Genomic DNA, 24,465 nt, shown 5'->3' with positions numbered 1-24,465 from the left:
GGTTTATAATGCTGTCCACAATTTTGTGTTTCATTTGTTTTGCAATATGATTCACTATCTCAGTGCATGTCACATTGCTATGTAAAGCATGCCCCATATCTAGCCCATTAAGAATCTGAAGATTAATTAATTTTGGATGATCTACAAAAGGATAATTATGCTTTGCAATATGATACGCAGTGCAAAACACAGCAAGTGAGCTAAAAGTGTTCTGTTCTTCTACAATGTGTTGCAATGAATTCTCACTTTTAGTTCTAATAATTGCTTCTGCACTTTTGTGAGATTTGGTTTCTCTATGTTCATAAATTTTCTTTCTGAGTTGCTTTTGTTGGCATTGTTTAGATCCTCCCCTTTAATACATATTAATCCATTTATCCACTCTGATGCTAAGTGAATACCCTAATGTGGAGAACTTGCACCCAGGATCTGTACCTCTGCACATGTTATACACCCCAAACTTCCGTCCTTACAAAGTAACTAATTGTATTTACCTTCAATTGTATCCACTGGTCGAGTGTACAGCAAGTCGGCAAATCTTTCCTTTCGTTCACCGTATTAATATTATCGCATTGCAACTGATGGAAATTCTGTGTTTCTGTGGATTTGTTACAGACTTCTTTCTCTTCAGAAACTATACACAAACTGTCATTACAAACTCGTTTTCTATTATCACTGTCATCAGCTATTTTTCTGTTTAAAGTAGGTACCAATGTACTTATCCATGGTTGAAATACCATATTTACTTGAATATAACACCCTCGCGTATAACTTGCATCCCTGATTTTACTTTTGAAAAAAGAAATTAAAACGTTTCGCATATACCTCGCACATGAAAAAAAGTTTAGACGTTAATGTCAGAGTGATATTAACTTGCTCCCATGGTAAACAATACGCCCTCCCAATAGCCACTATACTGCAGACACAAGAAAAACAAGTAGTTTTATTGTATCACTGAATAAGGTACAGAGACATTTGCAGTATGTGTAATATATTTCTCAACAAATAGTGCAATTTGAGACAACTGGGATAAAAATGGTGCTACCTAATGAATCACATGTCCTCTCCCACAGAAACTATGCTGTATAGACGCAAGCAAACACAGTATCTAACTAAAAACTATTGTTTTTAGTTAGATGTATGTGAGTCTGCCTTCCAGCTCAAATGCAAAGTGACAATAAAATTCAACCAAACGTGTTAAAACTAAGAAATATATATAGTGAATGTTGTTATGGCAATTTAACATATTATGGAATTCGGTTGAAGAGAATTAGCATTTCAACTCAATTGTCAGGTTGCTTTTATCTTTCAGGCGCACGATCTTTCGTTAATACTGCACCAATCATATGCACATCTTCATAGCTGCTCTATCTCTATCTCTACTATTGCTGTCTGTTTCATGCCCTGCTTTCACTTCTCATTAGTCATTCGTGAAGGATTGTTCATTACATATTTCAAGCAAAAGTCAGGTGACTTTTGCTTGCAATAATTATTATTATTATTCCGGGCAACTCCAAGGAGGCTGCAGACTCATCGAGGGAGGCCCTAACATCATGTCAAGAACAACTATTAGACATTCACACAGTATCTATCATACCTCGCTTTGAACTCATTCATGGTCGTAGCACCCACAACAGACTCTGGCAACTTATTCCACTCATTCACCACTCTCCAAGTAAAAATCCTAGCTCTAACACCCCTGCTAACCACATTCTTGCCCAGCTTCCATGTATGGCCCCTAGTCCTCCCACCACCAGTCCTATTCTCAAAAATATCTTCTGGATTAATCTTATAGAAACCCTGCAGTAATTTGAATGTCTCAATCATATCACCCCTTTTCTGCCTATCGACCAATTTTTGCAACCCACAAATCTTCAACCTGTTCTCATAAGGTTCATTCCACAGACCTGCTATCATCTTGGTCACTCGTGTCTGGATCCTCTCCACCTCCTCCCCATCAAGAAGAAACAAACCCTGGTGCCATATCTGGGCACAGTAATCTAGATGGGATCTTATCAAGGCTCGATACAGAGGAACAATAACTTGTTTGTCTTTGCTTGTTAAAGTATTTTTCAGAAGCCAAGTGATTTGATGAGCTGATTTAGCCATTTTTGCAATGTGCTCCCTAAACTTCAATTCCCTATCCACCAACACTCCCAAATCCCTGGCCTCATCAATTTCCTGGAGTATGGTTCCACCAGTGTGATATACTGCTGCTATTCTTTTCACCCCAAAATGCATAACCTTACACTTTGCCACATTAAATTGACATCCATTTTCCCTAGCCCAGTCCTCCAAACTATCCAAATCATCCTGTAAAATTTTGACATCTGTGCATTCACAATTGCTCTACCCAACTTTGCATCATCAGCAAACAAATGAACACTTCCTCTCAGATCCTTTCCTATATCATTGATGAACAAATTGAAAAGTAGTGGTCCAAGAACAGAGCCCTGCAGCACACCACTAGTTACAAGCCGTCTTTTGGACTCAACTCCTGAATAAACCACTCTCTGATATCTCTCCATCAACCACCCTCCTATCCATCTCACCAACTCTATATCCATCCCCATCTGCTCCAGTTTACTGATTAGAGTTCCATGTGGTATCCTGTCAAAGGCCTTTGCAAGGTCCAGTAGAATCACTGTAAACCCATTACCCTTATCCAGTTCAGCCGTCACTGTGTTATAAAACATGAGCAAGTTACTGAGGCATGATCTACCCTTCACAAAATATCTCATTTTCATCTATCCAATACTGTATTCTTTTCTTGACTAATTTCTCCAAGACCTTGACAACGATTCCTGATATGCTAATCGGTCGGTAATTTACAATAGCAGTCTTGGAACCTCCTTTATGCAGTGAAACTATTTTCCCATCTTCCCCCCCCCCCCTTGGGACTAACCCAGACCCGAGACTTAAACAAAATGGTCAAGGGTACTGACAATTCTTTAGCCACTTCACGTACAACACGAACTGGTATACCATCCAATCCCACAGATGTATTGACATTGAGGTTATGCAATAGACTATGCACCTCCACTTCATTCACCACAATTCCAATATAATCTATTGGTTCATTCATTTCTGCAATGTCACCACCTGGATGATATATTCTTGCAAAGTGCTCACTCAGTAACTCAACTATATCAACTGATTCGGTTACCTCCCTACCATCAGCATTCTTTAAAATCATTCTGCCATATACATTTTTTCTTTTACTTGTAACATATCGAAAAAACTGTTTAGGATTTTCTTTAGCCTGCATTGCCAATGTTCTTTCGTAATCCTTTTTTGCTTTTCTTATCACACTCGTTACCCTTCTGGCCTATGCTTTATACCTTTCGTGTGCCCCTGCCGGTCACCTTTCTCCTTAAATTCCCTCCATAGTTGTTTCTTTTTTTTTTGCAGCTCAAGCTTAATGGTGTTATTCATCCATTTAACCCCTACTTGATTTATTATTCGGTCTCTAGGTATACAGTCAGCCATTGCTTCATGCAAACACTTCTTAACTGCCTCCCATGCACTATCAACTTCTAGCCCTTGCCGTTGTACATGCCATGGCACTGAACTAATCAAACTCCTAAGCTTGTTCATACTTACCTGCCCGATAATTCCACATGTACCCTGTCTTAATTGTAAATTCCACACCTTTAGCCACCTCCCAAGTCAAGACCCTATGATCACCCTCCCAATTGGTGGCAATGTGGTCATATTTGTTACAGCCAAATTCTCAGATGCCATTACTAGGTTCAAGCACTCTCTGACTCCTAGTATTTTCCATTACATGCTGTCGCAGATAGTTATCCCTTAATAACTGCATAAAATCCAATTCCTTCCTCCCATGTGTCCTCTCCTCACTCCAATCAATGCGACCATAGTTGAAATCTCCCATAATAATTACCCTCCTTCCATTCATTTCTTATATTTGCTTGTGCATACTATCTCCACCATCTTTTCCATCACCTGGTCTATAGCAGCACCCAATTGCATATTTTGTTCTGCTAGCCACAATCTCACACCAAATGGCCTCAAATGTGCTCTTTTCTCTATCCTGCAATTCAACTTCTATTCTCCTTGGCTGCAACTCATCAGCTATCATCAACAATACTCCTCCTCCCATTTTATTCTCCCTGTCATACCTGAACACACTATACCCATCACATTCAATCCCACTAGCTATATCACCTACAGTCAGCCATGTTTCACTAATGCCAATAACCTGTGGTCTGGAAGTGCCAATCATGGCCAAAAATTCTTCCTTCTTGTTCCTAATACTCCTAGCATTAGTGTACATGAATTTCAGACCCCCATTAGCCCCATCCCTACCTTGATGCCTTATACTAACTATCCCATTCTGATTTGTTGTCCTTATTTGCTCAGGCATATTATACTCATTCATACACTCAACTGTCTCCCTAAGGTCTGCATATCTACTTCCCCCCCCTCCTTTAATAAATCTAGTTTCCCTGATTCTGCACATCCACTTCATTCAACAACACTTTTTCAAGTCTCCTTACACCGAATCCATTCAAATGCAAGCCATCCATCTTATATACATCCTTTTGCCCATCAAACTCACTCCACACGTCTACAAATTCCACACTGGAATTTGTGGACCATAATGGGAAAGAAGATGATGCTATTTGGTTAGGATGCACACAAGGAAATCACTCTCTAGGTTGGAAATAGCAATAGCAAATAGGAGATTTTTGGTAAATCATACCCATTTTCAGTTTCTTCCTGAAAACTTTTAATTTCCAAAAATCCCCGCATATATCTCGCACCTCAATTTTTTAGCCTTAATTTTGGGGGAAAAAATTGCAAGTTATATTCAAGTAAATACAGTAGTAGGCCCTACATAAACACAAAAATATTACACGATTTTCTTCATGCTTCTTACAGTCACGAGCTCTGACAAACAACTGCTAATCTGCTGTTGGTTACTGACTGTTTCTGACCGTGTTGCCAATCAGAAAAGACAAAATATTGCTACAAGTCTGTCAAAATTTCGCTACAAGTCTGTCAAAATTTCGCTACACTATGTTCCAAAAATCTGTTTGGAAGTTTGGAGCTTCACATTACAGGAGGCTCCAAATCTCCCTGTCCCTTTCATCATGCGTTTATAATCAGATGACTGTTGATATTGACTTTATATACACATGCAAAACTGTAAACAATTGTTGAATAATAACACAATAATGTAATCATAATTACCGTAAAGGGAGAAAAGTCACAAAACAGAAAAATGTTCCGGGTCCGTGCCCAGTGCATAAAAAAGTTTCGGAGCTGGGCCCTAGAGAACCCCGGCTGAATTTAACCACTGAATAATACTAAAAACAATAATAAAAACTACATAACTCTTAGCATTATTTATATATACGATATTGACAAAATAATTCCAGAAATATGGGTGGTAAAAAGTCAGCCAATTAGACTAGTTTGTCTATCTGAATATTCAATAAGTGTGTGTGTTTCCTCCCAATAATAGCCCTGCTAGGAGATAATTTTATTTTCTACCTGTTCCACTGCATATATTACATGTATTTGGACAGGTTACTCTTTAATCCTCTGTGGAGGACAGTGTGGGTTTATTTGTGAGTCTTGCTTTCTGCTCACATTTTCCAATAGAGTTGGATAAGAAGAATAGATATGCCATGATACCACTGAACTTTACCAATGCACTTAACAGGATTCACATGAGAGGTTGTTATACAAACTCAGGGAGATAGATATGCAAAATAGGTTTCTATTATAGATAGGAGAGCAGCTGACTGGCAAATGTCACAATCTGCTGACATTTTTAAAGTGTAGTGATAGCATAATTGAATAAGGACAATAGATATTGGACTTGGCTGAAGACAAATATCAGAAAGTGATCTATGATGGTGCTGAATCTCAGAAAAGTAGGATGAATAATGAGATATATGAAGTATCCCACAAGTTAAATATCAGTGCTTGAACCACTATTTAACTTTATTATGACATAATGAATGGTCTTGTCAGCATAATTGGATATGGTAAGATTATATGCTAATGGTGCAAAATTGTATCTAATTTGGTACATATCTTTGTGTTGCATTTTGGAGTGCAGAAATATAAGGCTGTGTATTATATCGATGGTGCCATACTGCAGGAAGTGGATGAGATTAGAGATTTGGGAGTGATGGTTGAACAGTAGACCGAAGTTTAGAGGGCATATTACTAGTGTTGCACATTGCAGTGCTGCTATGATAAGAAGTACTCTAACATGACAAGGATAAGGAAGTGGTTGTGCCACTGTATAAGGCACTGGTCAGACCACACTTGGACTATTGTGCTCAGATCTGGTCACCTGGTTTTCAATGTGATGTGAAGACATTAGAGAGTCCAGAGACGAGTGTCTAAGACAATATCAGGAGTTTGGAATGCTGGCTATGGAGAGAGGTTGAAGAGATGTGGATTTGCAGAGTTTGGTGGATATGAGGAAGAGGGGTAATATGATAGAGACATTTAAGTTAGTGGGAGGATTTTATCAGATTAATCCAGAGAGGATTATAAAAAGAGTAGAAGGTGATAGAAGAAGAACCAGAGGCATTCCTGGAAGTTATGTAAAAGTGTGGTTGAAGAAGAAGAGGGGTATGATTAGTAAATTTTTTAACATGGAGAATTGTCAGTGAATGGAATGCATTACCAGAATGTGTTGTTAATGCAAGGAGTGTTAAGGACTTTAAGATTCTATATGATAAATATGTTGTCAGTTGAATGAACCTCCCACGATGAGTCTGTCGACTCCACGGAGGGTGTAATAATAATATCTTTCAATATAGATTTTGTATATACTTTGAATATATTGTGTGTATTTTAGGCTTAAATGCTCATTGAAGTTTTTTAATGAAATGAAATAGCACTAGAAAGGAATTGAACCAATTTCTTTCTAGTAGAAATGCATTCCTGATGTTCTCTTTATAATTATAACTTGAACAGACTGACTCTGTGGGTAAATTAAATAAATGTTAATGAATGTCAGCTTAATGTTGTAAATGCAGTGTTATGCCTTTTGGACTGAGGACATTGCAAGCAGAGTATTAAATTAATGGGAATTTGTTGGAAGTGGTGAATGAAGTTATAGACCTAGGAGTGAGTGATCACAATGACATTGCTGAGGTGGTTGTTATCACATCAATAATGGCACTGTTAAAGTGGTTTTTTTTTACACTAAATTGTAAGGAAAAGGAAGTTATTCTTCCACTATACAGAGATTTGATAAGACCAAATGTGGACTATAAGATATACTGACATTAGGATGAGAAAACATTTGTTTTCTCATCCTAATGTCAGTATATCTGTCTAATGTCAGTATATCTCATCCAGCAGTAACTACAGCAATATCTGGCCTGTGGAATTTTGCATATGAAGACAGATTGAAGGAATGTGGCTTTCAAAGTTTGAAAAATAGGAGGAAAGGAGGTATGATAAAAACATACAACTTTTAAGAGGATCTTATAGTATGGATAAAAGGAATTTTGCAGCTCATGGCAGTTAGGAAGAGAACTCAGGATTATTCCCAGAAGCTGAGTAAGGGTGTAGTCAGGGAATATGCACATCCAGATTCTTCTAGAATGTGTTGTATAAATAGAATAGGCTATCCACTGGTTATTGTGGGTGCATTTCAGTGAATGTTTTCAAATATAGATGAAAAGTGTTTAGCCATTGCTCTTCTTTGACTGAATGGTATAATAATATGCTATATAGTCAGAAATAGTATGATCGTGAAAAGATAGATTAAAGCTCACACTTAGTTTTTATCTTTTTCAGTGTGACTGGAGAATAAAAACTGGATAACATACATAAAATTTTCTCTTACTGATATAAGCATATGACATTATTATTATTACGTGACACCTTCAAGGAGCCAAAGACTCATTGAGGGAAGGCACTCTTCTCTACATTTAATCCGCCAACTACATAGAACTGCTACTACTATCATCATTTACACACAATGCCATCTACTGCCCACCTATAATGTGTTATCGTGAGTTACATGATGAGGTAGTAAACTATGGGCGTAACATCGTGTGTGTGTGTGTGTGTGTGTGTGTGTGTGTGTGTGTGTGTGTGTGTGTGTGTGTGTGTGTGTTCACTGGGCTACTTTGCCTGTTCTGGGGGACAAAAAAACAGTTTCTAGGTGAAGACCAGATAAAGGTTCCTCATGCCCACTACCACCAATATTATTTTTCTGTCTGTAAATTGCATATACTCTCAAGGCTGATTTGCTTGTACATGGGATTAAAAACTTGAGTTTTTTGGGAGGAAAAAACCCTTTATATGAGCTCGGACACCTCCAATTGAAAAAAACCCATGTAAAGATTCCTCTCATCACACAAGAATCAAACTTAGGCCTCCAACCGAAGAGTGTTCTTCCAGTTGAGCGCCTTCATAGCTCATTTGGTTTCAACGATCCCCTTTGCTTGGAAAGACTTGAGTTTGAATCCCGTCTATGGTGCAAAGAACCTTTATAAGGCCTTTTCACCTGAATTGAGTTAGCCAGAGGTAGAAAGTTTTTTCTCCCAGAAACTTGAGTTTTTTTTTTTTTTTTTTGTTCCTCAAAACAGTCAAACCGGCCATTAGAACACTCGTAATTAACATACGTATACACTGGCTAATACACTGGCTTCATAGCCTAAGTTACTTGAGCTGTAAATCTAAATAAACCAAACCAAATATTTTGCACTACAGAGGTGCATAATTCCTGAGAGAGAGAGAAAATTTTGTATTAAGTTGGTGTGTTGTGAATATATATATATATATATATCATTCTTGTGTGAATATTATATTTCTGTATATTCTCATTTTTTGACCAGAATTTTCTTCTCAACAGTTATGCAGTAAAAGAAATGCGTATGTAAATAAGTGTGTGTGTGTGTGTGTGTGTGTGTGTGTGTGTGTGTGTGTGTGTGTGTGTGTGTGTGTGTGTGTGTGTGTTAAGGATACATAAGGAGACCTCAAAAAAGGTTGAAACCGGTCTGGGTAGTGACCCCCCGCCCCCATAATGTATAACAGTATACATCTCTTAGTGAGATGTGTTTTACATTATGGGAAATACTAAGAATGGTGATCAGAGCTTTATCCACCTTTACAACGAGTTGCCCTGGTGTTGCACTACCTTTAGACTTGAACTACGTTCAGGCGCAAACTTAACTGTTTTCCTTACTTGGGAGAAGGAGTAAAAAAAAATCCAAGTTTATAAAATTACTTGGTATCCTTAATATATATTATCCCCAAGGTAAAAAAACTTTTCATATATATATATACCTATTCATATGCTTATACAAATTTTTAATAAGTAAGTTTAACATCAATTATATGATTTGCTTGATTATTTTATTTATTTTTTATATATAGACGACACTGTGCTGATATAAAACAAAGCATTGTTTCATGTCCCAAGAAGCACAATATTAAGAAGATGCAAGAAGAAAGGACAAGTGACAGCAATCTCAGAGGATTGATTCTCTATTCAGCTGGACCACTATTGACAATTCCAAGTTCTTACTTTCAAAGGACAGTTTCGCCCATCACTTGTGTGTATACTACAATACAGCAGGCATTGCCTTTGTGCCAATGTGCTTTTGTTAGGCATTGAACATATGTGTTGGGAGATGCAATCAAATTCATTATATGTATAAACACATAGAATTTCACTTCATTTATCATTGTGATACAGTTGGTTTGCAGATGTACTATTACTTAAGAGTCAGGCGACATTGTCATTTTGCCGACATAGCAAGCTGATCACTACTGCAGTGTGTGTATTCATTTATCAAAAATATTTGTTGTTAAGAGCGAAGTAGAGTTTGCATCCGCTTTGCTTTAAAAATGTTTTATTTTGCTATGTGATTTAAAGTAGACAGATTGTCCTATGTGCTTTAGCTGCCAGCAGCAAAGTTTCGAGCACTGTAAAAAGGAGGAGGAAGAAAAAAAAACATTTTTGTATTTGATAAGTAGAACTTACTTTATATTTGTATATAAATATGTAATTTGTATTTAGATATAGCATGAATGGTTTGTATTAATATTTCAAGTGGTGTATAATAGCATGCCAGTGGAACTGATGTATATTAATTTATCAATGTAAAATTTTGTGGTAATTTTGTATATATTCTGTGCTTTTTTTTTTTTATCAAGTCCATCATCAGCTACTTCATCCTAAGCGTTCAATAAGATCCCCCATTGGCTAAGCAGATAGGATTTCTCTAACTGCATCTGAGTTTATAAATTTTCTCGAGGGCAGCAATTCGTTGGATTCTTTTGACAAAACCTGAATATATTCAGAGTTCAGGAATGCAGAAGCACCGTAATTTCTATAATATAATAAAATTTTCAACACCGTAATTTCTAGTTTTCATCGTTAATTCTATGTCAACAATGAATAAATCCAGGGAAAGACTTTGGTTCAGATCCAGTCTAAGAAACAAGGAATATTTGTAAATGTCAGTTGTTAGTTGGTTTCATATGAAGTTGACAGTTTTACTCCCATAAAACAGACAAACTAACTTGAGAACACAGACATTTGTCAGACGTAATAAATTCATCAAATAGCCTTAGTTGCTTTGGTATAATCATAAACAGCAACAGAAATGTTGCAGTCAAGTCTGAGCCCAGAAGAGCATGAAAGATTATTTTGTTATCACTTGATGAAAGTTTGTCTATTTGTATAAGAATTTATATAAGAGCACAAAGTGTGTACTTTTCTGTTTACGATATTCAAAAAAGTTCATTGGAATACTGTTCATAATCTGATTATTCATTTGGAATTGAATGGAATGAATTGTGGTTAATTTTTTTTTTAACAAAGTAAATCATAACAATAAAAATTACAATATAAATGTTTCAAGTAAAGTTAATGTGCATATTTATCATAAAATAAATATCGTCTGGCATTCAAATACAATGTTGCTTATTTAACAATAATCCAAATGTGGTACTAATCAGGAATGGTTTAGGTGTTAATGAATAAAAATTGAAATTCCTAAATGACCTTAATTGGATGTGTCTCCTAATAAGTTTTCATTAAGCCAGATCCATACACATATATTTTTAAGTCCGTTTTTTATTTAATTTTTATTAGAAACTTGGTATAATAAATTTAGTTTAATCCTTTATCCAAGTGTGAGCAAACAAAGTTTGCACCTGAAAATATCTTCAGGACTGTAGCAAGGTGGTGCAACTGTTGGCAACTCAGAGCAAAGGTGGACCAAGCTCTCATCACTCCTTGTCTCAGTATCTCCCACCATGCAAGCACATGTCCTTGCAGACATGTATAATGCTATGCATTGAGGAAAGGGTCACTACCCAGACCGGTTCAACCTTTATTGAGATCTCGTCAGCGGGAGGAAGACCCAGAGGTGGTGACACTAAGACAGAACTGGTAGAGAGGTCATATTTACCTATATGAGTTGCCAACTGGTGTACCACCTTATTATTAAATTACTCTGGATTTAGAGAAAGAAGTTGGAAGTTTATTTTGCACTTGGTTAGACTATAATAAATTTAGTTTAAACCTTTATCCAAGTGTGAGCAAACAAAGTTTGTGCCTGAAAATATCTTCAGGACTGTAGCAAGGTAGTGCAACTGTTGGCAACTCGAACATGTGTTTGCATGGTGGGAGATACTGAGACGAGTGATGAGAGCTTGGTCCACCTTTGCTCCGAGTTGCCAACAGCTGCCCCACCTTGCTACAGTCCTGAAGATATTTTCAGGCGCAAACTTTGTTTGCTCACACTTGGATAAAGGATTAAACTAAATTTATTATAGTCTAACCAAGTGCAAAATAAACTTCCAAACTTAGTATAAAACATGCAATCATTCACATTAATCACTTTTTCATTTTTCAGTGATGTAGAAAAGTTGTAAATTCAGTAGACATGTAGAGCGTTTAATATATTTTAATATATTCAAAAATGTTTAGTTTGGAAGAATTTTCATATTGACCTGCACTGGTATTTTAACCATTGTAATAGATTCGTTGCAATTCTGTTAATTATTTGTTTATGATTTCTAATGCTGTATATATCCTGAATGTTTTATATTTTACCATATAGCACCTATTTATTTTCAGAACCTGGTAGGTTTTTTTTGCATTTTTTGTTGTTTCTGTACATATATTTTTACTTTGGTTGATTTTATTTGTAGTAAATATTACTGTCATTTATGTTCTTTTTCTAATATAAAAAGCAGTTTATTCATTTTTATTTATTTCGTATTATATTTAAGTTGTATTTTGATGTGCAAAGATTTTGATCATTATTAGCAGCAGTTAATACTAGTGCCAAGTTAAGAGGGAAATTTTTGTCTCACTAAGATAAAATTTATAGCGCAAACTTTTATTTCCCTTTATTTTTGAATTGCAGGCTATTTCACATAATGTATCATTTAATATTCAGTTATATAAATATTTGCTGCTTGTTATTTTCATTCATTTGTTTTTGTGCTGACATAAACTTTCTCATTAAGTTCTGTATTTTTTGTGGGGAGGAGGAGGATTTTTAATTAACAAATCTGTTTTCCACTTCATTACTGCATTCTCCACTTTATTTTCAATTTGGTTTGTTCATATCGGACTGATTATTATGGTTCACGGTTTATAAGTGTAAAATATGAAATTTATTTCATTGTGCTTCTGTTTAAGTTTTTACAGTGTATGTTCTATATGTGTGCTTGATTTCATTAATTGTAGTTTGTGCTTAACTCATATTTACCCTTTAAAGCATATATAGTAATTAGAATGCACTAAGAATGGGAATTAATCATCCTATCACAAAAAAAAAATACAGAATAATTCTTCGAACAAACACTGATTTAAACTTATATTTTTAAGAATTGGATGATAACTATTTTTTTTTTTTTATCATTTTGAATGCCACAAAAGTTTTCATTTGAATATTTTTCACGAAATTTTAGGTTTGAATTTTTTTTTCCAAAATTTATACTTTTTTTTTTTATCACTACTAGAAGAATTTGTAACTCTCCAGTGTAAAATGCTCCATTCCTGCACTATTTTTTTTTTCTTCCTTTCTTTTCTGTTTGTATTTTGTCAGATAATTGATAACTAGTTTTACAATATTGTCTTTATCATGTTAAATAAACAATATAGGTTATCATAAACTTTAAAATAAGAGAATGAATAGCCAGCTCAGAATGATAAATTATATAAAAGATGTACTAATTTTTATGAAAATTGGTGTATCTAAGAACAAAAATTAAAAAAAGCGTAGTATATAATATGCACTAATACTAATTTTCTAATGAAAATTAGTACACAGACATCATAGTATGTAAAATTGAAATTTTCCTTCAGATTAATAATCGACTTGCTCACATTTAATAATGCACTACTATCCTGAGGTGTTATTTCCAAACCGAAAAAACCCTGTATAGTGAAGTGAAATCGAGAGGCTGTTTAGTCGAATAAAAACTCAGAGATCCTGTCAAAACTTTTGCTTGCTCGTCTAAAAATTGTAGTTATGCTGCTGGCACTACTAATCAATCCTCATCACATGTTCTGTTTAGTAAATGCCCTTGTGCATCTGCAGCCACTGTTTAATTGTTTGGAATACTTTGTTTAAAAAATAAATTATTTAATGTAAACTAGTTTAGAGTGCATTTCAAAACCCATTGAATTTTACTGTCTAGTTCACAGTTTGAATGTACAAAAAAAAAATGCCAGTACAATCGTAGAACATTTTGATATTGTGATTATCATGTTGCTGTTTATAAGCTGTTATTATATTCACAAACAACAAATGTTTGTGATTTCAACTAGATGATATTTTGGATGCCTTAGAGTGAATGAGCAATATAATTGGTACTATAATTTTTAAACAACGTATTTATTGCTGTCACTACTGTGTGGTAAAGAATTCTCTCTGATAATATTCCATGTCTCTAGTCTCATTGTATTTACATTCCATGTTTAAAGGAATACGGCTCAAACTTTCGATAAGTGTGTGTACAGTATTTAAAAGTACTTAATATATGTTGTTTGTATGTGTTAAGTTAATAAAAAAAAATTTTATGAAATTTTATTTATAGCATATTCTATGACTTGATAGTATGTTATTATACTCTAGTAACTGTAATTTACAGTAATTCTTAGTTTACTATGTATAAAGCCTTTCAAATAGATGATTGACCAAATATTTTAGATCTGGTATAAAAGCATTATTTGAGTAATACCATACTTTTGCAATGATATTATTTTGTATATAGAATGATCTTGCAATTATCTAACCTTCAGTTAATCTATCCTTCAATTTTTAAACCAGTGAATTGATTTTGCATTGCAGTCATATAATTGAGAGATTACTGTATGTGCACATGCAGGCATTTTTTTCTCCATAGAGCATGGTTGTAATCTGTCTTTCTTGCTGTTTTAAAAATTGAGTAAAATTAATTATGTTATAATTTAAACTTTTTTTGTCTATAGATTCAAGCTGTTTCCCAATTTTTTTTAGCAATAAAAAAAGAAGTGCTAAATATTTATTGCTCAGATTTAGCATTAAGGATGGAGTGATTATTTCATGATAGTTCCTATTCATGATATTCTTAATGTTTTTATCTTCAAGTGTATTGTAACTGAAGTTTTATTTTAAAAAAAAAATTATTGGTTATAATGTATTAAATTGTTTTTTTAACCAGTTTATAAAGGTTTGTCTCTATTTGTCTGAACCATAATACCCTTGTTACATAACAGGGAATAAGTTGGGTAACTTTATGAAAAGAAAAAAAAGTTGTAAAACTGGAAATGCACTAATAAGGTTCTTTCTGACTTACTGAAGGTACTTATGAAAATTTGCCATGAAGGAAACACTAGTGAATCCATAATGGTTATATTAATAACCATTGTTAATGTTATATATATAGCATTATACTGCTAGTTTTTTTTTTAATTACATGCATAAATTATATACTTTAATTTTATAAATAAAGTATATAATCAAGTTATATAATGTAATTTTAACATAATAATAAACATTACATTTCACTTGACACCATAATTGAGATCCCCCTCAATATTTTGTCAATATTGAAAAGGATATAAAAGGGTGACTGTTCCCTTAAAAGGACACTGAATAAAAAATAAAAAGGACAAGAAACCCAACTTAAATTTTATAAAGTAGCAGTGGCCCCTTCCACTATTATATGGTTCAGAAACACGAACTGTTAAAATGCAAGATGAAAATAAAATACAAACAGCAGAAATGAGATTTTTAAGAACATTCAAGGATGCACAAAATGAGACCATATAAAAAATGAAGACATTAGAATAGAATTAGGTATTTACAACTTAAATGAAAATAACAAGGAATATAGAAAGAGGAATATATATATATTAAGGAAAGAACACTTACTTATGATGGAAAGATATTGGCTGCCAAACGAAGTGGATAATTATACAACAAAGAGGAAGACCAGTTGTAAGGGGGGGAAAGACCAGTGAAGCTGGAGCAGACAAATGTCTAATCTTTGATAAGAAGAATCATACCACAGCTGGATTAATTACTGTGCTTGGATTTGAAGGGGATAAAGCAACTCTTGAAGAGGGTGCAGAGATGGATAACAAAAATTATATCAGGAACATACAATTTTGGTTATTAGGAGAGAGAAAACTACAGAGTTTAGTAGATAGAAGACAAAGGGGGGGGGGGGATATGGTTGAGACATTTAAGCAGTTGAGAGATATTTACTTAATTGACAATGGGAAGATTTTTCATATGGTAGAACGAGGGGGGGGAGGAACAAAGACAAGTGGCTATCCCTGGGAGTTAGAAAAAGGAAGTTTTTTCATGTGGAGAATGGTAGGAGCATGGTGCACATTGCTTGAGAAGGTGGTGAGAGTGCAAACAGTTAATGAATTTAGGGTGTGGTATGATAGACTTTTTGTTGTCTAAAGCAGACCTCCCATCATAATATAATATCTAAAGAAACAATTTATTTTATTATAACCCTTAGTAATATCTTAGTGAACAGCCTAATACAAGTTCTCAGGTAATGATTTGTTTGAATAATTCTGTAATAAAAAAATTTTATCTTCATATTTTATATAAATGCTATCAGATTTGTTCATTCCATTCATTTATTCTGCAATACTCATTTAGATTTCCTAAATGGAACAACTTAAGGTATAATAATGTTAAAGAACTATTAAAATGATTTAAAGAAAAAAATGTTAACATCATTAAACTTTCTCTGATATTTTGAAAGGTTACAACTTAATTTGAGTACTTGCAGTCCTTTGGTTATTTAAATGCAACAACACTGTGTGTTCTTGGTTGTGCCTCAAGTAATGAAATTCATTTTCATATGGAACACGATTCTTATTTAGAATTGGAAAAATGTAATTTTTTTAAAATTTTATTATTAAATTGGTTGACCATTTCTTACCAAAGCTATTATGGTGAATTTTAGAATTTTTCGGTCAATTGTATATATATATATATATATATATATATTTTTTCATTTTTGAGTTGTACTGAAGACACAAATGAAAATTTTACAATTAAAATTAATTTATTTAACATAAGTTATGTTTCATTTATCTGTAGTATAGAACAACAATGGTATAAACAGAGGTTAAATTCTCATAAAAGGTTTCTGATCCCGAAACTTCTTATTGTTATTATTTTCTTAAGCAACTCCGTGTAATCAGACGTGTCATGGTATGCCCATACTATCCATCGTTCAAACAATATCCATTTCAATAAATTAAAGATGCCAAGAAATTATATTCTTGGTTTCATCCTTGACAAATATCCATTTCTCCTTGAACTTACCACTCTCCAACAAAAACAAAATAATTAGTCCTAGCACCCTTGCTAACCACTCTCTGACATGGTTTCTGAGGATGACCCATTATCTCCCTTCCTGTATTGTATTGGAAAAAAAAAGTCTGTGGTGTCAATAATGTAGAATCCCTTTAATAACTTTTATGTTTCTATCATGTCCCTTCCTCTTTTTGCCTAACAGCATTCCAGAGACCAATCACAATCTTGATCACTCATTTATGGAACCACTTCATCATTTCTAAGAAATCCAGTCAACAAGATCTGTGTCCAGATATAGCCTTATAAAGGGGAGTAATAACATCCCTCCTGCTGATCAGTGTGTTCTTCAACATACATTCCATCCATGTATTATACAATCCTGTGATCTCTTCATCCCAGACTGCATAATCTTACATTTGGTACTCTAGTTTATCCTTTGCCCATACTGCACTCTATTTAAGTCATGCAGGATCTTTACATCATCTTCATAGACTATCACTGTTTGTAACTTGGCATCATTGGCGGCAAATCATTTCCTATATTATTGATGTACAAATTAAACAGCAGCAGCAGCAGACCAAATACTCAGCCTTGCAGTATACCACTAGTCACCTGCCTTCTCCTGGATTTAGTTCTTCTTCATATTATTCTCTGATGTCTATTCATTAGTAACTCTCTTATCTATATCACTAGCTTTATATAAATTCCCATTTGGTCCAATTTATATAATGAAGTTTCATGTGGTATCCTGTCAAATATCTTCAAAATCCAGTATCTCTGTGGAACTATTTCCTTTATCCAACTGAAGTGACACTTTATTATGAAAGTGTCTTGCCTTAGTAAACAAATTACTAAGGCAAGACCTACACTTAAAAAAAAAAAAGTGTTGTCCTCTGTAGAGTATCATATTCCTGTCCACCCATTCCTGAATTTTACCTTTTACCAACTTTCCAATACCTTAACCGCTAGTGCTGAAATACTGATTGATCTATAATTTGCTAGCTCTGTTATGGAGCCTTCTTTATGCAATGGAATTATTTTACCCTTCCAAACCAGGCACCTTCCCAAAACTAAAATTTTGACTACTTGTATATATAGAAATATGACTTCTGCATTATTTCATTCAGCCTTGATATCACTTCTGGGTCTGGTTCCCACTGATGAGACCTCAATAAAGGTTGAAACTGGTCTGGATAGTGACTCTTCCCATAATACATAGCATTATATATGTCTGTAAGGATGTGTGTTGCATTATGGAATACTAAGGCAATTAATGTGAAGTCATTAGCATCTATATATAAGTAGCCCAGTCGTGAAGTGCCTTCACACGCAAACTTTGTTTGATTACACTTGGATAAAGGATGCAACCAAGAATATAATTTCTTGGCATCTTTAATTTATTTTAGAACAATCCTTGAAAGCTAATAAAATATCAGGATGTCTAAGTTCAATTATATATGAAAAAATAAAGAAACAAAAGTAAGTTGATGGAAGTTTTTTCACTTGGCTATGCTACCAAATATATATTTGGTTTAATCCTTTATCCAAGTGTAAGTTCACAAAGTTTGCACCTGAAGTATTTTCAGAACTGGGGCAACTCATGGCATAGGTGGTATTAACTTCTCATCACTTCCCTTAGTATCCTATAATTCAAAGCACATCTCCTAGCAGACATGTATAATACTATGCATTAAGGGAAGGGTCACTACCCAGAATGGTTTCGACCTTTACTGAGGTCAAATCAGTGGGAGCCAGACCCAGAGGTGGTGATACTAAGGTGGAAGTAATGGAGAAGTTATATTTCCATATAAGAGTTGCCAAAAGGTGTTGCATATTATTATTAAAATTCTCTGGATTAGAGATAGTTGATGGAAGTTTTTCACTTCCATTTCACTAGCCAAGTGAAAAAACTTCCATTAACTATCTCTAATCCAGAGAATTTTAATAATAAGGTGTGTGACACCTTTTGACAACTAGTATATATGGAAATATGACTTCTCTATTACTTCCACCTTAGTATCACCACTTCTGGGTCTGGCTCCCACTGATTCGACCTCAAAGGTTGAAACTCGTCTGGGATGACCCTTCCCTTAATGCATAGCATTATACATGTCTGCAAGGAATGTGCTTTGCATTATGGGATACTAAGGCTGAGAAGTTATATTGTACGCCCACAGATACGAGACCCTTCGACACTTCTGCGCATGCCAAAAGAAGGAGAATCCTTTCCACTAATAGGGTAATCAATCCTTATTGTGGGATGAGTTGTTTATTATTACATTTAATAAAGTGGTAACTATTTTGCTTGTATAACAGTTGGAAAATTTTACATATAAAGCAGGTGATTTCGCATGTTGTGTGATCAATTTGTACATCGCCTTATTTCTCTCTTCCCTTCAACATGAATTGACTCTTCTTGGCAGTCTGCCAACAATGGCTCTTGCTTCTGTGGTCGGACTATACCTTTTTGCCACAAGTTGCCTCAGTCCTGAAAATACTTCAGGCGCAAACTTTGTTTGCTTACACTTGGATAAAGGATTAAACCAAATATATAACTGGAAACAAAAGTAAGACTATAAATCAGTAGTCCAACCAATATTTGACATATGCATATGAAACAAGAATAGAAACATCAAAAATATAATAGATAATGTTTTCATTTTGCATGTTGTATTTAAGAAAAATAGTTAGCAAAACAAAATTTGACAGAGTAAAAAAGCAAAAACATTTATGAAGAATGTCAATTATAACCCATAAACACGCTGATGACCCTCCACTCATGAAATGTCACAAGACCTATAACACTACGGTGCCATCTGTCAATAAGTGATTGAGAAGAAAATGTAGCCTGTTACGTTTCTTAGAGTGAGAGGTTGTACTCAGTTGGAAAAACAGTATTATGGAAGAGAATTATTCCAAAGAATAGAGATAAATGGAATAAGTTAATTCAGTGTATTCGGAGCTGAACAGCATATGGTTAGCCAGTGGCTGCTCTGCTTCTTACATGATTAAAATAAAGCAGAAGAATGGTAGCAGCCAATTCAGAGGAGCAATTCCCATGGAAACACCTAAAGAAAATGCACAGTGCTGAAACAGAACACCTATGATAAAGTGACCGAAGAGTCATTTATTAAGCAGATTACCCTCTCCTGAATATCATCAAGAATTCTTAGGGAGGTCTTGGCTGCTTCACTCCAAATGTGGGAACAGTACTCCAAAGTTGGTCAGATCTGAGACTTATAAAGTATTAGGAGTTGAGAGGAAGAAAAGTAATATTTAGAACAGAAAAGAATACCAGACGTTTTAGAGGCTATGTAAGTAATGTGTCTGTGTGAGGATAAACTGGATTTAATGACAGTCAACCCAAAAAGAAAAAGCTGATCTTGAAAGGAAAGTGGAATATTATCAAAAGTCAGAGGCGATAAAGTAGGATTTTTCTTGCAGGTAATAAGACAAGCTTTAGTTTTTTTTGGCATTGAAATTTACTAAGCTGTCTTCACCCCATTTGAGGATGTTAAGGAAGTCAGTGTTTAAGTCACTGGTTATGGAAGATCTTGAGGCATCTAACATAAGGGTACTGCAGGGTATATCGAACGAGGAAGAAAAATGAAGATTACTGTCATTGGTGAAGCTACAAATAGGATTTGAAGTCGGAGAAAGGAGGCCACTGATGTAAAGGAAGAGCATGGGTAAGAGCACAGAATCCTCACAGAGTCCAGGGCTTCCTGAACAAGCTGCCATCTTATGGCAGCTTGTTCAGGAAGCCCTGGTGCCAGACATGATCAAAGGCATTTAATCATGCCTGACTTTAGTTATTCAAACGTTGAGTGCTAGTGAAATCTCGTGAGTGGACAAATTGAATTTATTGAGCTATTCTGAGACAACTTCCTCAAGCAGCATGTGACAGAACAAACTGTAGGTCCAGGAAGACTCGAGGAAGAGCGTGGGTGAGAGCACATAATTCTGGGGCACTCCAGCATTAATGGAGCAATCTGATGAAAGGAAGTAGTATAGGATTTGTGTCAGAGGGGATTTTCTGTCTCCAGCTGGTGATAGTGATAATGCTATACTGATTTCAGAAGTGACAGTTTATGGAAATTCCAGTCAGAAAAGGTTACTATGCTAGGTTCTGTCCTGTGGTTGCTAGATGGGAAGATTATCAGTAGTGCATGGGGAAGCATTTTAAAAAAATACTTAAACGATGTAATATCGGAATTTGTTCCTAAAGTTCAAAAGAATAAATAGGATATAATAAAATGGATGTGAATCAAGCAACATATTCTTAAGAAAAAGATAATGTGGAAAGAATACTAGGTGCATAAAGTTGATGGCTGTTATGAAAATTATAAGGACCAGGCCAGAGTGTTACAACTATTGTATGGAAAGCTAAGTCTGAATATGAAATGAGACTGGCTCTGCAAGCTAAAGACAACCCAAAAGAATTCTATCATTGTGCTGCAACTAAAAGAAATGGGCATGAAAGAATAATTCAACTGAATGGCAGATGGTATGCAAGTGACAGAGTGAGATTAACAAATGAGTGAGTGTTTTGCTATCAACCTGGTGTATTCAACACTGAGCTCACTGTTATCTCTTGAATGGATGAAGAAACTCAGTTGTATGAGAAGGCGGGTACTAGAGCTGTTGCACAAACTGAATAAGAATTCAGCAATAGGGGCTGATGAGATATCAGCAAAGATGCCAAAAGAGTGTTTAGCTGAACTGGCTATTCCTTTGCCCAAGCTATATAATTTGAGTCCCAGAACAGGGAAAATCCCACAGAAGTGGAGCAAAGGCTGATGTGTCTTTATTCACTTATCAGCATCTCTCGATTGGTGGTGAAGAATTTGGAAAAGTTAAAGAGCCTGCATACAGAAACAGGTTGACAGAAAATGTATACTTTCAACGAAAAGATTATTTACTAAGGGAAGATCATGTCTCAGCAACTTACATTTTATAATAGTTACCATTGAGTTAGACAAGGGGAATGGATACACTGTGCTACTTTGGGACTTTGCAAAGGTTTTCAACAAGATACAGCATGGAAAACTGTTGCATAAATTCACGAATATGGGTCTGGATTATAAAGTATTAGCATGGATGAGAGCCTGCAAGATTTAAGATGACAAGTGATATATCACATGGATCAGTCCTTGGTCAACCCATCTTCTTATTAATGATACTGGGAAAGATTTCACAGGTGGCATACAGAAAAAGCAAGGTAATGAGGAAATCTCCCAATGCTATGCTATATATCAAACAGAATTGCTAATGATCAATCAGGGATACAGAAATGGAATACAAATGCAAAAGTTATGCCAAGTTCTGACTGTGGATCAGACCACAGACTTGTAGGAATTACAATATATATATATAAAAATAAAGTTAAAAAAAAAAAAAAAAGATGAGACAACATTCAAATTAGATACAGCTAAATTAAATAACAGTAACACCAAGACTATTTCAAAATGAGATTGTACAGTATACTGTACAGAAAGACTTCAACAAATGGATCAGTGTAAAAGAAGCAATATTGACTCAGCAGAAAAATACATTGAAAAAACAAAAGTAAATTTTAAAAATTTGCTTTTTAAAAAGAGCAAATTTATAAAATAACGGGATGACAGAACAGATATTTAAATTAATGAATAAAAGAAGAACCTGAAGACTTCAACAAATGGATCAGTGTAAAAGAAGCAATATTGACTCAGCAGAAAAATACATTGAAAAAACAAAAGTAAATTTTAAAAATTTGCTTTTTAAAAAGAGCAAATTTATAAAATAACGGGATGACAGAACAGATATTTAAATTAATGAATAAAAGAAGAACCTGAAAAAATAACTAATGGGAAAGAATATTATTGTTAAAAAACGTTTAATTTTCTTGACCAAAAAGCTATGGAATGACTTTTAATGGGATTATATTGACCAAGTGCATATAATAAACAACTATGTTATGCCAACTAGTTTCACCAACTAAGGCTGTTTGGCATCATCAGGGTACATAAGGCACTAAAAAGTAAAAAACTGTTACAAACTATAATCAACCGATTCCAATTATATTAAAGAACAGAGCGTGTACAATATATGCATACAGCGTGCATGATCTCACTTGTTATTTAGGAACGTACCATAGTTGGCACTGTAATTCAATTCTGGCAAGTTGAGAGATCTAATGAGGGTCTTCCAGATCACGGGTAAGATTAGTCCTTGGTTCCTGTTAAGGTTTTGTATGCAGTGGGCAACTGTTGTGGCCTCTTTAAAAATTCGGGAGCAGAAGTCCTCTATGTAAGGAATTGTGCTTCTATCCCATTCTATGGTATGGTTCGTTCTTGAGAAATGAAAAGCTAACCCCGATTTTTCTTCTCTGTTATTATTGACGTCACCTATGTGTTCTTTTTGCCTAATTTCAAGGCTCCTTGAAGTTTGGCCGATGTAATTCAAGCCGTAGGAGGAGGGTATGTTATAAACTGCCGCATATTTGGAGAAAGGATGGCTATCATTCGGAGATCTTAAGAATTGTCTAATCGTCTCTGTAGGTTTAAAGGCCATTCTTATTTTGTGTGGTCTAAGGAGTCTTGCAATCTTCTTATTGGAAACTGTCCCCAAGTAAGTAATGACGATGGTAGAAATATAACGTATATCATCTCGTTGTGATAACGGAATTAACTCACGTAAATTATTCTTTATTCGTAGAATTTTCACCTGAGTATCACAGGCATCATCAGTACAGGTACAAGGCTAATTAAACAATAACTGTTATATTCACAAAGCGCCACCTAAGTAGCTATTATTATTTATTATTTTTTTAATTTATTTTTAATTATTAAATAATTATTTAATTATTCAATTATAATAATTTATATGTATATATATATATATATATATATATATATATATATGTGTGTGTGTGTGTGTGTACAATTATATGTTAGGAAAGATTTGCTGCTTTATAAAGTACTATCTCCCACAAGGGGGAAAGACATAGACCATCGGATCTTTTTAGCTTAGGGGAGTGAAGTAATATTTCATATGTTTCTTTGTATAGCCATTCCATTAGAAACCGACTTTTGTGAATGACCTTTGTCTTGTTCCACTTAACTCTATGTATGGTGTTGATGGCATGTTCTGCAATTCCAGACTGTTCAGGTTCAAGGTACTGGATGTACGACTGGTGTTCTTCTAACCGGACCTGGGTAGATCTTCCTGTTTATCCGAAATATGATAATCCACAAGAGCAGCGAATCTGGTAGACACCTGGATAGCCGAGATGTGGGAGCTTGTCCTTTGGAGACATTAGGAATGTGGAGATTTTTCTGATGGGTCAAAAAGCCACACAGATATTTAGTGGTTTCAGCACCTTAGCTATGCATTCATTAACCCCATGTACATAGGGAATAGGTATATGTAGGTTCTTCTGTACTTGAAGAGGATGCTGGAGCATGACTACTTAAAGCTCTTTTTATGAAGGACTTCTTATAGCCATTGGATATGAAGGAGGAATTAATATACTGTAATTCTTTTTGTAAAAGTTCTTCTGAAGAACAAAAGGAGTTGGCTCTATGAACTAGTGTTTTTATAGTACCTGCCTTTTGGCTGGGATGGTGATGTAATTCAGCATGGATGTACTGGCCTGTATGAGTCTCTTTCCTATAGACTGTGA

At 34.7% G+C, this 24,465-nt stretch overlaps 1 protein-coding gene across 1 annotated transcript in view; it reads left to right on the top strand.

The window, feature by feature from the left end:
* Nucleotides 1-16,407, top strand: part of LOC150106633 (cGMP-dependent 3',5'-cyclic phosphodiesterase-like) — a 302,619-nt gene extending 286,212 nt beyond the window's left edge. The window contains exon 23 of the mRNA XM_090393446.1: nucleotides 9,382-16,407. Within this exon, the coding sequence (XP_090249572.1) occupies nucleotides 9,382-9,401 (20 nt within the window). The 3' untranslated portion in view covers nucleotides 9,402-16,407. The remainder of the gene's footprint in view (nucleotides 1-9,381) is intronic.
* The last annotated feature ends 8,058 nt before the right edge of the window (nucleotides 16,408-24,465 follow it).

The sequence above is a fragment of the Typopeltis vanoorti genome, chromosome 5 (assembly GCF_054136105.1).
Source record: "Typopeltis vanoorti isolate ZY-2024b chromosome 5, IOZ_Tvanoo_1.0, whole genome shotgun sequence".
Taxonomy (NCBI): domain Eukaryota; kingdom Metazoa; phylum Arthropoda; class Arachnida; order Uropygi; family Thelyphonidae; genus Typopeltis; species Typopeltis vanoorti.
This window is presented reverse-complemented; position numbering and strand designations above follow the sequence as displayed.